Below are 15,968 nucleotides of genomic sequence, written 5' to 3' on the forward strand. Positions count from 1 at the left end.
GACAGAGACTGCAAACCATATCCTCGTGCTATTAAGCAAATAGAGCCACTAATAGCCCGTGAGCCCTGAGTAAGTTCTCAGCCTCCGTGTGCGTAAAGCCCAACAAACGCCAGCCATCAGCACGCAGGCTCCTCGGCCCCGCAGCCTGTAGGACTGTTTGTTTGTTTTAGGGTGCAGGCCTACCGGTTCGCGTGTCAAAAAGTTCTCACGTCACACCAGAGGTAAATAAAAGTGACGTTCCTGCGAGCTACACCTCATTAGTTTTTTGTACAATGCTAATAGATGAGCACAAGTACAAATTATAGAGTGCAGCATATACATCACGCTCTGTCAACTAAAATCAGCTCGGTCAATGTCGAGATCCGACCCCTTGCAAAACCTATTCTGAAAGTCTACTCATGGCTCTGCGCCTCCTGGACGTTTCAACGCCCGGTGTGCGTAAGGAGATGGTGGCCCCCAGTTTGGATTCACTTGCTTATTTTATAGATGGGTGGACTGTGAATGCTGGGCGAGTGTAATCACACTGGCTCAGTGGTGATTGTGCGTAGGCTGATGTCCACCTTTAATTATCAATATGGCCTCAGTGGCTGATAAACCTCAGGGACAGTTTGGTTAGACAAGCAGTGAAAGCCCCAGTGTATGGATAAATAGCACTTTCAGCAAAGGAGCCGAGGATAAAAGACCATCAGCATCACATCATAATCATCATTTTCATCATTATCAACATCAACAAAACCACACACACACTCACACACACACACACACACACACACACACACACACACACAGAGGACATCAACAGCAGCAGCAGTCACCGTAAAGGTGGCTTCCTTACCCATCCTGATTAAACCTCTGTTCAACAAGACTAATTCTATTTCCGGCCTAACTCTCAACTAAGCCAATACTAATAATTACTTATAGACCAAAGGTTTACAGCAGCACAGCAGCGCGCGTATGAAGGACTGGCATCTGAAACCATCACATCCACTTCTTGAATATTCACTATATGGATCCAAACGTATGTGTCTATAAATGAAAAGTTAAAAACGCGTTGCGCAGCGTTCAGCAACTTGCAGCTGCCCTAAAGAAGCTCAGTGATGCAGCTCCAACACGTGGAGCATAATGACGCCAATAACAGGCAGTAATGTTCACAGAAAGCAATTAGATTTTCAGAAAATTATTTCTCCCCCGTTCAGAATAAGTAAGACTATTTGGATGCTAATGTTTATGATGTATACTGCATGACTTCAGTTCATTAATATTTATGTGAGCGTCTAAAGGTGAAACTATATTCCGCAAATAAAGCGTTGGGGAAGCTGAGTTGGGTATTTCCAGCACAGTCCCTGTCCTATGTGAAGAGGGGGGGGGGTGTCTACTGTTATGAAATGTTATTATCCATGAGGCAGGGCGCCATATTACAACTGTTGTATCCTATTTCTGAAGTTGAACACACACCAACCTTCACCTGACTAGTCTGCAGTATCTAGCAGATGAATGGAAAGTCATCAGAACCCTGCTGCAGAGAGTGAAGGTGTCGAACGGGCCTGTTGGCTGATTGATTCATTATTTTGTAATTCATTAATCACTTTCATAGGGCAAGAGGGCAACACCCGGCCACAGCAAATTGACTCCAGCCCCCCCCCCCCAAGCCCCCCACCCCCACCCCCTCCCACCGACCACACACACACACACACACACACACACACACAAAGGCAAGTTCACACGCACGTTGGGGAAAGTAAAACAACATGAAAAGCTGGTGTTTTCAAATTCATAAATTATAATTTAATACCAAGAACAAATTTACAGCAGAATGCTTGTTTACAATAAGCTAACACAAACAAACAAGAATTGTGTTCAACTATAAACTTTCACACACACTCACATATATCACTTGCAATTAATAATAATAATAATAATAATAATAATAATAATAATCATAAAAAAAGTATCTATACGTTATCAATACCCTGCAGTCATATATTTTTATATATTTATATAAAAACGTGGGTCAGTTTAAACTGTTCATAATTACAATCATGTATCATTCTCTGGTCCATATGTGGCTACGAACAGCCAAAGATCAGTGTTCAATCAGTGATCCCTTTTAATTCAACCACAACATGGTGTTTCTGTGTGTGTTGAAGAAAAACCTCAAAACAAGGACGAAATTGCTAGCCTCCAAACACACACACACACACACACACACGCACACACGCACGCACACACGCACGCACGCACGCACGCTCTCGCTCTCTCTCTCTCGCGTGCGCGCGCACACGCACACGCACACCACGGCACCTGTCAAAGACCAAAGGAGCACTGACACTCAAGTTAAAATATCAACTCCTTTTCCAAACCTGCTCACCCTGTTTAAGTCTGTAGCCTAATAATGAACGTCGTTTCTTTTCTTTTTTTTTTGTTTTGTTTCTTTAAATACAAGGGCTAGTGTACTGAATGCACAGATTATATCTATACAGTCAAAAATAATAATAATAATAATAATAAAATCAAATGAAATCAAATTTTAAAAAAAAAAGAAGAAGAGAGAAAACATTTACATTTATATATCAAAGGTAAAATAGGTTAGCGACCTGTGGCCATGCATTCACAGTCTAAATATACATGAAAAAGAAAACATTTGTAGTAATATGTATATACATTAAAAACATAACTTTCAGTGCTACTAGCTAAGTCTGCCACTCAATTTTGAAGACGTTGTATTACCGAGAGAGAGAAAAAAATGGCAACCACAGATTTTTCTTAATCACATATACTTTGTATAAAGGAAAAACTCGTTGAAATGAATTGACCTATATTTACAAGAATACTGCCGCTAATCAGTGTTTTTCAAGTGAAACACACGACTGAAGGTTTCAAATCTAATCGTGTTCCCCCAAAATGTTGCAGGCCTACTTTAACAACGTTTTGATAAGAAATCACATCATGCTTGTCAGGCACTTAATGCTTGAAGTGAATAAAGGGTGACGTTTCAGGGACGCTTTAATAATACTGCTATTAAACACCATTCTGGTTAGGCCTCAAACTTTTATGACCCTTGACCTCTTCAAAAAATTTTTTTAAATTCTTTTTACAACAAGTCAGGTATGCTTTCAGTGTACCTTGAGCCACTGCAAATGTGGATCTAACGCATCCAGAGCGACCTGCCTCTTACAGTAGGTCTATATGCAACTTGTAGATTTTTAAAATAATAAAATAAAAAGAATCCAATTGGGGAACTGGTGCCAAATATTAATCTGAAATGGGGAAGATTATGCGCCACCTCATTTTCAGGGTATAAAGTCTTCCTGTCTGCGAGCGTGAAACTAACAAATCTTTCATTTACGAGTTTGTGTGGCTTTAGTTGAAAACAGTAGTGGGAAGAAAAAAAAAAACAGCAAAACTAAAAAAAAAAAACAAAGTGGATCCTATAACTTCATATTAATAAGGAGCAAAATGTCTCTGCTGGGTCATAAAGTTGAACATAAACTTAAAAAAAAACTCCCTTTCCCCCAGATGGTATTGGTCATCCTAACATATAAGTGCGCTTGCAGCATTAAGCCTATTATAAGCCTATAGTCCTATTGCTGTGGTTTTAATTCTTTTTAGAACTTTTTTTTCATTATTTCAGCTTTTTCAAAATAAATCATTGTCTTAGAAAATAACACCACCTGTACTACAGAAATCACATAGGCCGGTTTGGAACCAGAAAGGAGGAACAAAGAAAGTACAAAACACAGCTATACATGGACACAGGACAAGTCATTTGAGAAAAGAAAATTCACGTTTCGTATTTTCCCTTTCTCCAGTTTTTTTTTTCTTTTTACCCAAATTATCATTTTAAATGCACTTAATACTTAAATTTTTCCTCATAAGGATCAACAAAATCCCTTTTGCTTTTTTTTCTCATTTTCTTCTTTCATTAAAAAAAAAATGGATCGAAGCAGGTTGTTCTGCATGAACACTGGGAGCATGTATCTGCCATTTTGAAAGTTCAGTGGATGTCTCAATTTTTTTCTTTTCTTTTCTTTGCTTTGTTTTTTTTCTTTTGGAGTAGGGGGGAATTCACAGTCATTTACGTCAATGTCTTTCTTCATGAAAGCCAGCCCCGTGTAACAGCCGGTTGCTTTTTTTTTTTTTTTTTTATTCCTTCCACATAAGCAGCTATAATCATTGTAGTCTCGCAGCCACCACCCCCCACCCCCCAAACCCCACCTTTTGTTTGTTCGTCTCCTTCTTGGTTTTTACTGAATTGACATGTAAGGCCAGTTAAAACTGCTCCCCGAAAGCAACATATCCCTGATGAGAGTTTCAATTGGGGTTTTACCTACCAATCGGACGAAAAATAATTGTTCTATGACCGAGGAAGAGACTGTGCGGAGGGAAGGCAAGCGGAGTAACAACTTCCCAAACCGTGTTGGCTGGTTGGGATACTGGCTCCGGACATATTCCTCCAGGGCGCACTGGGACTTCTCCTGCAAACTTTCCACATGGGCCACATCTGAGAGGCCACAAGCATCTGAGAGGGGGGGGAAAGCAAATAAACATTAATAAAGTGTAACCTAAAGTGTTTCTCTCTCTCTCTAGGAGCTTTTCTTCCCACTGTGGTGATTGAAAGCCTGTCATAGCTTCTCAACGCAATAATTTTAGGAAATTCTTCCTATAGGATTTTATGATGAAGTAGGTTTCACTTGCCCCGAGGTATGTCTTCCTAAATAACTAGTGTTTTATCAGTGTATGTGTGATGACTTATAATCATAATAATAACATGGCGCTAGACGAGCAATTACCACACCACAGATTAAAAATCATATATATATATGCATATATAGCTCCTCAGAATGATGGAGGCAACTTACATAAATATCATTATTATATTATATTTGTTGCTAAAATATAGACATTTAAAAGCTCAGGAATCTGGTGAACATGGGGACTTTGCTTTGCCACTTTCTTAATTCGCTGTTTACTGTAGTGTCGCTGTTACAGCTCGGTGCTTCCTCCCAAGAAATCCTCCTAAAATTAAAGTAAGTAATTAGGCACTTTCATAGGTGAAGACTGTGTTTTAGGTGGCCTGTCTTTCGCAGTCAGAGGCAGAGCGAGGACGAGAGGAGGGGAGGGAGGGGGGGAGAGAGAGAGAGGGAGACCTACTGACCTTTAGTGAGCTGAGATTTAGCTTGGAAAAAAGGGCCCATAGCCCACGGTGTTGCCTTCATAGTATACCATCAGAAACGCATAATCACTATCTACAGTGTGCTGCTGCATGTGGGCGGCAGATGATTATGTGCCAGAAACGCTTGTGCGCGCACTGGTTGAGTTTGTAAAGTTTATGCATGACAACAACCAAAACCACCAAAGTAGCAAAGGCGTGTCATCCAAACTACACCACACAGCTCATGTTCGAGCCTCCGGGACTCGGGTATGGACGAGACAAATTAAGCCATCGTGCTCCTGTTGGGGCTTCATAATAAAATTCAATGACCTGATTTGTGATTTTTTTTTTAGAAAAGGCTAAGGAGCCACCAGGAGAACAATAGTGGGCTGCTCACACTAAATCAAATAGAGAGACTGAAGGCTTGCAGGTATGATATCATTTCAAAGACATGCATTCACTCTGCGCTGAAACCTTGTAAATCTCCTCAACACGTATTTTTATTATTATTATTATTTTACCTTTAATGGTGGAGCTAATGTAACAAAATGGCTGGGAAGTTTGGGTCATGACCTAGTTCTGGAGCAAGTCCAGAGACGCCTTGAGTCCTACAAGGCGGAGGGAATATTTCTGCAAATAAAAAATGAAAGCCGCCCCTCCTGTGACTGCTCAATATCACACCATACTGTTAAGACACTGGAATATTTTTGCAAATACAGCGTGTGCGCGGATTGCTCGGGCTTTTCTCGGACGTGTCTGTCCCCTAAATGACAAGAGAGCGTTGAAAACCTGCGCTTTGCTTTTACTGTGTGCAAATGGGATATTAGGCTTGTCTTTCTTTTTCTATTCCCCTCCCCCTCGGAGCCTGACATCATTTATATCTGTCATTCCCTACAAACAAGACGTGGGGTATACACACACTGATAAATGGTGGAAAAAATCAAAGTGCAGCAATTCATTGGCAAGCTATTAGAGTCTCTGAAAGTGCTCTAACAGACTGGATTTTATGATGCTTAAGGCAATTATTGTGTGGATGTATTATTTAACTCTATTCTCTAATGTGTCAGTCAGGCTGCACTTTTCTATGTTTTGCTATCAATTTAATTTAAAACAAATTGCGTTGGCATGGCACGATTTCCAGTCTAGCCTCATCTATGTGTGTGTGTGTGTGTGTGTGTGTCTGCTAAATCAATTGATTAATCAGATGGTTTATTATTATTAGTTTTATCATTTGGCAACCTGAGGCCCATAGGTGAACATTTAAGTTGGGTGTTGAGCTAAGACAAGCAACAACCTCTATAGCCTGTGGCACAGGGACATTTAGGTCAGGGTTGATTTAGCTGGTGTCAGTGTGCATGTAGGTGCCATGAACTTGGAGTGTGCCAGTCTATTGTCTTACCTGTGGTGAAGAGCACAATTGCCTTTAAGCAGCTATATTCAGCAGAGTCAACGTGCAAAGCTTTGAGCTTTTCCACTTGTTCTTGGAAGATCCTAATGTGGTCCATAAAGGCCACCACTCTGTCCGCAGACATTGGGGAGGCGTGAAGGCCAGCCGCCGCCAGGAGGGGAGCCACATGCAGGGGCATGGAGCACTGCGCGGCGTTGAGCACAAATAACTCACTCCACGTCAACCTCAGCAGAGCCACCTGGTCGGTTATCTGAAGGTCTGGAAAGAAGGGAATATTCCTGGCCCACTCCACAGCACTGAAGAGCATCCTGGCTGCTAGTTCACAAATGTTCTCGATGCCCATTATGTTGTTGGGCTGCATGCACTGACTGCCATACCGGGACGTCGGGTAGGGCTCCGCTCTCAGCAGAAGAGAGATATATCCGGATAAGTAGGAATGGCAGTGGAGTGGGTCTCCATTTGTCAAGGCGAACTGACCATGGTGTGGCTGTGTGGGTGGCACCCGTCCCCTTTGCACGGCTGCAGTAAAAAGAGAAACTACAGATATTGAAGCCTGAATTCTACAAATCAATATAGAACCACTGTGAGCATGAAGCAGTCAAATATTATATATATATATATAAATAAAAAAGTTCAGCTGGCCACTAAACCAGACGGATTACACACAGCTTGTTTGCTATATGACATCAAAACACACACACACACACACACACACACACACACACACATATACATGTGCAATATTCTGTTATTTTACAGCTTGAATCCACAACAATGGCACAGGAGCGAGATGAAGCACGTACTAAAACACCACAGACGCGCTTTAAACGTGTTTAACATAAGCCATGCATATGTCTAGCTTTAAAATGATGTTATTCAGCAACCAGCAACATGAGCTGGCTGTGAAGGAAACACAAAGAGGGCAAGACAGACCTTGCATGTTTAACCCTTAACCTACTTAGCAATTCATCTGGTTTGAACAATCGTGCAGGGCCTATATTGGACTAATATTCAGAGAAATTCTTGAGGTTACACGGAGGTTTTTTATGCATAATTTAAGCTGATGTCCAGCGGTGGGCACAATGAACAAGACAGGCAGGATAGACAGGGGAGATGTAGCCTGAACACGCTATCTCTTAATTCGACACTCGCCATAATAGCGCAGGAGGCTGTTTTGTATCATCTATTCAATAAAGATGTTTCTCTGTGCCCACAGCTTTATGTAAATACAAATGTGGTCGCCATAACCAAGCCGGTCGGATCTTCTTTTTTTTTTTTTTCTTCTTCTTCTTTTTGTTTTTAATGCCAAATGCTGAGATACAATGCGATAGAGCTGGATACTATAACGCAACGCTAAGAGGAAGATCCGACGAGCCCCGCGTCGACCACAGCACACAGCGGCTCCATGGCGAGCTCCAGCCGCGCAGCCTCGGAGGGAACGCTCGGCTACGGGGGCGACATGACGCGGTGTTCGTGTTAGGAACAGCCTACAGACGCACAAACACATACATGAATAAGAAAACAAAAAGTCCCAATACCTTCCCGTCTCATGCCGACTTTAAGGCATTTTTTGAGGCGGCAGTACTGACACTGATTGCGGTGGTGTTGGTCGATTGGACAATTCCTGTTGGCACGGCATGTGTAAGTGAGGTTCCGTCGTACGCTCCGTTTGAAGAAGCTTTTGCACCCCTCGCAGGTAAACTGGCCATAGTGTTTACCACTAGATTTATCCCCACAGACCACACATTCAATGTGCTGTGGCTGTTTCTCCGACTGCTGCGTCGTCTGGTTTGTTGGCGTGGACTGTGTGTTGTTCGGGGGTCCTTGGACCGGAGTCTGAGGGGTCGGAGGGGCGACCTGAGAGGCTGTCAGATTCAACTGGCCTGGTTGAGGAGTGGGAAGAGATAGTCCTCCTTGGGCTTGCGAGGAAAGGGTGCCCTGGGTGTCAGCCACATCGTCCTGGGAGCCTCTCCACACTACCATTGCCATATCTATCAGTCAACGTAAAGAAACTTTTTGTCTGCCGTTTTGGTGTCGCGGTGAATAATGTCTCAAGGAAACGCGGTAAACTGTGATTAACAGCCGGACACACAAAATGTCAAGTCTAGCCTACGTTGAACCCACTGTGAATCTCCCGAAAACTGGCGATTTATTGCTGTTGGAGACGCTGCGAAGCACGTTTTCAAAACTGATGCGATGGCGAGCTGAGTCGCTGCCTTGCGCTTAAAGGCCAAGTCCAGGGGCGCTTACAGTCAGCCATCCAGCACAGCCCATCAATGGGAAAGGTGGGCTAAATATTAAAATAACACACCGAGGTAGCATGGACTATTCAGGGAATGATGGAGCAGGTTGGCGAGGACCGTGCCTGCAGCAGCAGCAGCAGCAGCAGCAGCAGCAGCAGCATAAAAAAAAAAACAAAACAATTGGTGAGCACACTGTAGCAGCTACTATCAAGTTCCAGCACAAGTCTTGAAGAAGAAAATCAACCCAACAACAAAAAAAAAAAAATAAAAATGTGCGTCTTCTTCCTTCTTCCTTCTTCTTCTTGTGAGGCAGCGCCAGCAAGCGCGCAGCTGAAGCCAGTGTGGTGAGAGAGAGAGCCTGGAATATGAAGACAACTCTTCCCCCCCTCCAAAAAAAAAAAAAAAAAGCAGTGAAAGCACTAAAACCAAAAAAACACAAAAACCCCCAAAAAACACACACACACAGGATCACAACCTGCAAACCTCCTCCGTGCACTGAAAAATAATAGGGAAAAGGAGTTGAGAATCAAAGTGATCAAATATGTTAAAAAGGCGGAGGTTAGGAAGTGATTTGCGATTGGTAGGAGCCGGGCTGGCAGAATGCTTTCTCTCTGATCAGCTCACTGAGCTCTCTATATAGTGAACTTTGACACGACTGCTGCAACTTAGCACACGTTACCATGGAGATCAGCTGCCATATAAGGAAGGAGAGTGTGTTTGACTGGTCAGAGCTCAGGGACCTCCCCCTGAACCCCATTGGCTGGTCGGCACTTGTGCTACTTGGTACCTTGCCAGAGCCAGCACGGAGGTCGAGAGGGCCGCTTGGTCCTAAAAGGAGACAGGTTTCACGCAAAAAAAGGGGGAATCATTTCTAGTCACTCAAGCCGCCCAGTGTATAGAATAAACTCACACGCGCGCCCGGTAAATCCATAGCAATTTCGTCAAGATGGAAAAAAAAAACTAATCATAATAAACAGTTCGATTCTTTGCCTCGCATCCAGTTGCAGTTCACGCGCTATTTCTACAACAAGTGTGAAATATCCAAAGAGATTAAGTCCCCTGACACGGTTGCACCTTTGTGGACATGATCCGTGCTCATTACAATAAAACCTGTCAATTCGTCGCGCCTTTAAGTAGACAATAGTGCGCTTGAAAAAGCAAAACGGTGGCCGAGGCTGTAAATTAAGATGATTGGCAACGTCGTTTTAGGATGACAGTAAATAAAAGGTGATGCAGGTGAACACTCTCACTTCCATGCGCAACAATACGAGCAGGGGATGAACGTGGGGGTCTATCACCAGGTGAACATAACAGCAACGAGATTTGCACTTTCCCTGAAAGTTCCTATGTTTGTATAAGCTGATTATACAGATTCACACATCAGCACCATTCATCACAATCCACACCTCTTATAAAAATGTTATGATAGGCTTCTGACATCAGCTGGGCACCCGCTGTAGCCTGCTAATTCCCCCCCCCCCCCCCCCCCCCCCCTTGGCCACAAATATCCCCAAAGTCAATTCTGGATCAGAAAACGTCCGATTCTTGTCAGAATAGGCTGTGTAACTATAAACTTAAATAAGATTTACATTTGAGAAAGTGGCTGATGTCAAAGACAATACCACCATATTAAGGTCATGATAAAAGTAGAGTCACTTTCTGATAAATTAGACTGTGAAAGCAGTTTGTGGTCATTGTGATACTTTAAAAAGTCTGCAGGATGTTGCTCTGTTATAAATCAGATCTACAACTTATGATAGTAGCAAACCATGTAAAGGATAGTGTGCATGGAAATCGGGGTCAGTGGTGGTTCATAGGTAGATGTTACAGACATTATATTTTTTAAGAGTTACATTTAAACAACCATAAAGAGTGGAATACGTTCATCACTCCCGGAGACTATCAAACTTTAAGGCAATACTTCTCGCAGCCATACACACATGAACCTATAGCCTGAGCTGTGTGTCAGTGTGTAGAGAAAGCAGCAGCAGCAGCAGCAGCAGCAGGCATTGTCCCAGGATGTATTACAGTATATGGGTGCCCCCTAGCGTATGAATTGTTTTTGCTTCAAATAAGATTCAATTTAGAGGAGCCATCCGACACGGAAACTGCCTCAGTCTCGTCTCTCGCATCGACCAAACTAACGAGCACCATTTTAAGTGATGACTGTTTGTTTAAATTCTGTTTTACATGACTTGGACGGCACAGCTTTGAGAGTTGCCAAAGTTGGATTTACTTTTTGCCACTTCAGGCAGTCCCAGCGGTGGTATTTAGACCAATTATGTCTTTATTCTATAACAAATTAGCCGGTTATAGTTTGTCTGCATGACTATTTTGTCGGTTTTATTTACAGATCCCGCGAACAAGGAAAGTCTGTAAATAAAAATAAATAAATACTGCGCAAAGTATCGAGTTATCGAGGAGCCAGTTTTGCTTCAAATGGTAAGTATACGTTTTCATACTTTATTGTGCCGAATCAACAAATGATCCGCTTTATAATTTTTGTTATAAATGACATATTGCATAAATTAGCGAGCAGGCGTATTTGTTGAAATAAGAGACAAGGACTGCTGCAGACAGAGAATATAACGAGCATAGACGACGTTTCCACAGTGCGCATTGATACGGGCGACTGGATCAGTCATTTTCGCTCCGTATCTAAGTGTTAATTTATATGATGATAACAACAAGCCCAACTAGTTTGCAAAAAGCAATTCATTAAGTTATTTGATAGTAATGGTGAGGCAGGAGGCTGCATTCTTATAACAACAAACCTACCAAATGCATATGTGGCTGATTCGTCCGTAGCGGGATGCATCTTCTCTCTCTTATTCAGAATATATTTAGTCTTCTCTTTTTCGACACAGTGCTCAGACTGAAGCTGGCAAAGCTTCCTCTCCAACAGACGGGATCAAACACAAAAAAAAAAAACACGCTGTTTATTGGAAAATTGCAGTGTCTGATCATGCAAAAACTTTGGAGAGCCGAAACAAACAACTGATTCACGTCATGTGTTGTTGAGCGAGAAACTGGAAATATAAGTTGACGTTGTCGTCCGAGCAGAATATCATTTGACTGCCTCTGGAAATGATAAGTAGGCTTTACAGCAAGCAGAGATCCTGTGCGCCTTTTTCTCTCCTAAAGTAATATGGCCAACATGCGCTTGTACGCCGCTGCTTTGTGTGGGATATTCAAGAGAGAGGGAGGGGGGTGAAGTCAGAACAGGCACCTGTCTTTAAGTATGGCGATCATGCATTATGAGATTCTGCTTATTAGAAATTATAGGTGGAAGATGGAAAGTAATTACGCAATGACAGATGTAAAGCTGCAATTAAAACCGCCATTATTGTAAAATAAAATACCAATATGATGCACAACTGGAACATATAAGACTATATTAAAATGTATTATTATAATTATTATCATTATTATTATTACTTCCAACTATTGTACATATCTTAAAATTAATTGATTAATTGACAAAATACAAATTTAGCTACAAGAGATAATAACACCTTTTTTTTTTTTTTACAGCTGCACCTCTATAACTATAATAAATTATGGTGCTAATAATAAGGCCTATATGATAATAGCCTCAATTAACCTCACGTAAATCTGCACTGAGTTGGACCAACCGAGCCCCTTTTTCACGCGTAAACGTCTTCACACTAACACAATTGATTTGCTATTAAACCCTCCAAAACTCTTGTGCTGCAGTCTTTATTTCTCGGCTTTAAAAGTTTCCTCTGTGTGATTAGTAGTTTGTTCTCCCTTCAAGCAGAAGATACAAGCACTATCTGCTCAGCAAGCCTGCATGCACACAACAATAGCGCTGCCCAACGGGGACCAGTATCGATTAAGACGAGACAGAGGATGTCGCCTGCACTAAATATTTACTGATCTCACACAAATAGCTGGATCTTTAACGATTTCCCATGCTCCGGCTGCGAGATGGGACTAAATCACTTTATTATTGTTAGTAAAACAAAGCACGCAATCTGGAACACAGGAGTGGCGATGTTCTGATTGGGATACGTGCAGTTAAATGAATCGATAATAGTTGAGATTTACGGGCAAGCAAAAGGAAAAAAAAAAAAGGCAGTAATTCATGCATCGGGTTAAACCCACACGTATACTGCGTTTTGTAATTCTTCTTATGCGCCAAAATACGCAGTGGTCAGGGGCGTGAAATCAAGAGACCGCGCATTAAAACTTCACAACTATCAGCAGGAATTCAGTTCAAACATCCTGCACATTAATCTGACTTTTTGCCTTCCTCTCTCTTTTTTTTTTTTTTTTAATTGATGACCTAAAAAGAGCTGTCCTGGCCATGAAAGACCTCTCACACTTGTGTAAAAGATAAAACCCAAAAAAAAAAGCCCAAACTGTAATAAAAGTTGAATTTAATCTTATCTCCGCCTTCACCAAGACCTTCATGGAGACAGAGGGATACTGACCCGCAGGTCTGCAAGTTCCCGGCCTGATTAACCCCTGCAGACCCGCGCAGGAGCAAAGGTTAACCAGGCTAATCATCTTCAAGAGTCTGATTGAATTAGATGACTGTGGAATCAGAACAGAAACTAAATTGGCCCAGTTAAAAAAATAAAATAAAAAATAAAAATGCGCCTTGAAGAGAAATTTAAATTAGCATAAAATAGGAATTCATTCTAAATAACATCCATCCATTTGTCTTTAACAGGCAACAGGTTCCATCTGGTTCTAGTGTAAAATAAACACCCATAGCTTACTTTCAATATAGAAAACTCTCTCTGACGCCCACAATTTGTTTTTTTTTTTTTTCCTGCTTGATAAAGATCTCTTGATTGATGGTGGCTGTGCCCCATGTGTCATGGCATTTTTATCTGCTGCATTGCATAATAACAATAAGTACCCTTTAACTCTCTAGTAAAGGTTTTATCTCTGGTCCCTTTACAGCAGTATGTACTCCTTTGAAATGTGGCTTGAAAGATGAAAAAATAAATAAATGGAGCAATTAGTTAAATGTCTGCTTGTACTTTTTGTTTTGTTTGTTTCATTGAGGGAAAGCATTTTTGCTGACAAAACATAATTCAAGTTTTAAAAAGTTGATCTGGAGTCATACAGGAAGATAATCACTGGAAGAACTATAAACAAAATATAGCATGAGTGAGATTTTCACCATCTATCATTTTGATGATATACAAATGATCTCAAAACTAGTGTTATTTAGAGAATATTTAGTGTTTAATCCTCACAGTTGTTCACAGCTTATTTTGATTGGACTTTGCTTGAATAGCTTCTCTTTAAACACAGTTTTTTCCCAACGTCTTTCAAATTTTGTTCCATGTATTTGTTATTTTTAATATACAACTACAAAATCCACTATCACAATTAACACCCTCCTGAGTTAATGCGGTGTGTGTACGTGGTTTAGCTATACAGAGAGGCATGGACTTGCAGTGTGTGAGACGAATGCGTACAACATTCCCCTCATCTGTGAACGTGCTTCCGTGTATCATACATGTTTTGGTTGAGACCATTTTTATAAAGAGTTCATTTAGTGGGGTGGATCACTTTCTCTCTGTCTGCGCGCCCTAAGGGCCGCTATCTAAACAGGCAATAGATCCCAGATAGCTCACTGTGTTTAATTTGCCAATGATAGATTATAGTGCCAATTTAACCAGATAGGGATCAATTTGTCTCAATGATCACTCTTTAGGCTGACTGCCAGCATGCTCTTAATGTATTTATAGATGCTGGTTGTTTGAATAGTGATCAAAACTGTGGTATGGAGAGAAACGAGTGGTGCAAATGATAAATGATGTGTTGTTTTGTCTTTAAAGACTGCGTAGATGGAGCACACACAAGGATTACTGCAGGCAGCAGCATTGTAGCAGACATGACCAGAGGGTCAATAGTTTAACTTTAAGGATTCGCTGGGAAAGTCTGGGTGGGGGAATTGTGTGATAAGTGCTCTCTAACCCTGAGAAACTACTGCTGAAGTGCCCTTCGGCAAAGCAGCTTAAACCCCATCTGTCCCAGTGGAGCTGCACGGCGACCAGCCGCATAAGACCGCAGTTGTACCAAGCACTTGTGAGATGTGTCTCTTTGAGTGTGACCTGCCCTCCCTTTTCTTTTTTTAAAGAGCGAGAGAGGGCTGTCCACTCGCTTCACACTTTTTTTTTTCTTTTTCTTTCACGTACTCAGACAGTGAAAAAGTTTGGGAGACGACACAAGAGAGAAAGCTGTGGCAGCATTCAACCCTGAGCCAGACATGGTTCACATGTGGCCCCAAAGGCAGCAGACGGTGTATTGAATTACTGTAACTTAAGGTGTAATGTGGTAGCAGTGTGAGACATGTACAAACTACACAAACGGATGTAGAAGAAGATTACATCAGCTTCAGGTTACTGTTTCAGCTATTTAATGTTAAATTGTGTAGTTTATTGTCTTAAATTTCAGATGTAATGGGCTATTTCTATATAGGTAAGTCATGACTTTCCACATTCATTATTAATGTCTTTAATTATTAGACCCTTTAATAACTTCAAACATATGTAATATATTGCCATGTGACAGCCTTGTATCTCCAGATGTTGTGATATTTCATGTTGTAATTCATAATAAAAATGTTACGTGCCGCGTCAACACTTGCTGCATCAAGTCAACAATGCATGCTGGTAAATGTACAGTCATACAGCTGTGTGTCTTTCATCCTGAAGACTTTTCGAACTACAGGTTTTTCATGTGACGGTGTTACTATTCCAAGTGTTACTGAAGCAGCCATATCAGTAGGACTGTACATCACATCATGTGCAGTGTTTCACCTGCCACATCTCAAACTAATAAAAATTAAAGATATCATACAAGCTGTGTCTCGACTGCTTTTACTCATGTAGAACCTAATGCTGGACACTTAGATTTTAAGAATTGAAATTAAAGTTTTACCATGAGAGTTTCATGTTAATGAGTAAATAACTTTTTCACTGGAATTGTTACAGTGCATGAATTTATACGTATGAACTGGACACCGTTTGTTTCTTAAAAAACACTTTACAAAATTCACTTTTATCTTTCCTCATCCTCTAGGATAGCTACATCAAAAACATGCTGCTCTCCGGAAGGTTTAGCAAAATCATATGTACTACAAGACAGACTTCAGATTGAAAAATATTTCTGTGGTGTA

General features: G+C 41.3%; 1 protein-coding gene across 3 annotated transcripts; it reads right to left on the reverse strand.

Annotated features, from left to right (window-relative positions):
- Nucleotides 1-3,088: 3,088 nt before the first annotated feature.
- On the reverse strand, nt 3,089-14,993 carry nr2f2 (nuclear receptor subfamily 2, group F, member 2). 3 transcript variants are annotated; one of them, XM_026365119.1, is made up of 3 exons: nt 11,582-14,993; nt 6,552-7,079; nt 3,089-4,519 (listed from the first exon to the last, which is right to left on the reverse strand). In XM_026365119.1, the coding sequence occupies exons 1-3, from the start codon at nt 11,619-11,621 to the stop codon at nt 4,245-4,247; spliced, it is 843 nt and encodes a 280-aa protein (XP_026220904.1). In that variant the 5' UTR covers nt 11,622-14,993; the 3' UTR covers nt 3,089-4,244. The 3 variants fall into 3 exon arrangements, with proteins under 3 accessions (XP_026220904.1, XP_026220903.1, XP_026220902.1); XM_026365118.1 differs by lacking the exon at nt 11,582-14,993 and adding an exon at nt 8,099-9,418; XM_026365117.1 differs by lacking the exon at nt 11,582-14,993 and adding an exon at nt 8,099-9,418 and having other exon boundaries at nt 6,552-7,097.
- Between the last annotated feature and the right edge of the window lie 975 nt (nt 14,994-15,968).

The sequence above is a fragment of the Anabas testudineus genome, chromosome 6, assembly GCF_900324465.2.
Source record: "Anabas testudineus chromosome 6, fAnaTes1.2, whole genome shotgun sequence".
NCBI lineage: Eukaryota > Metazoa > Chordata > Actinopteri > Anabantiformes > Anabantidae > Anabas > Anabas testudineus.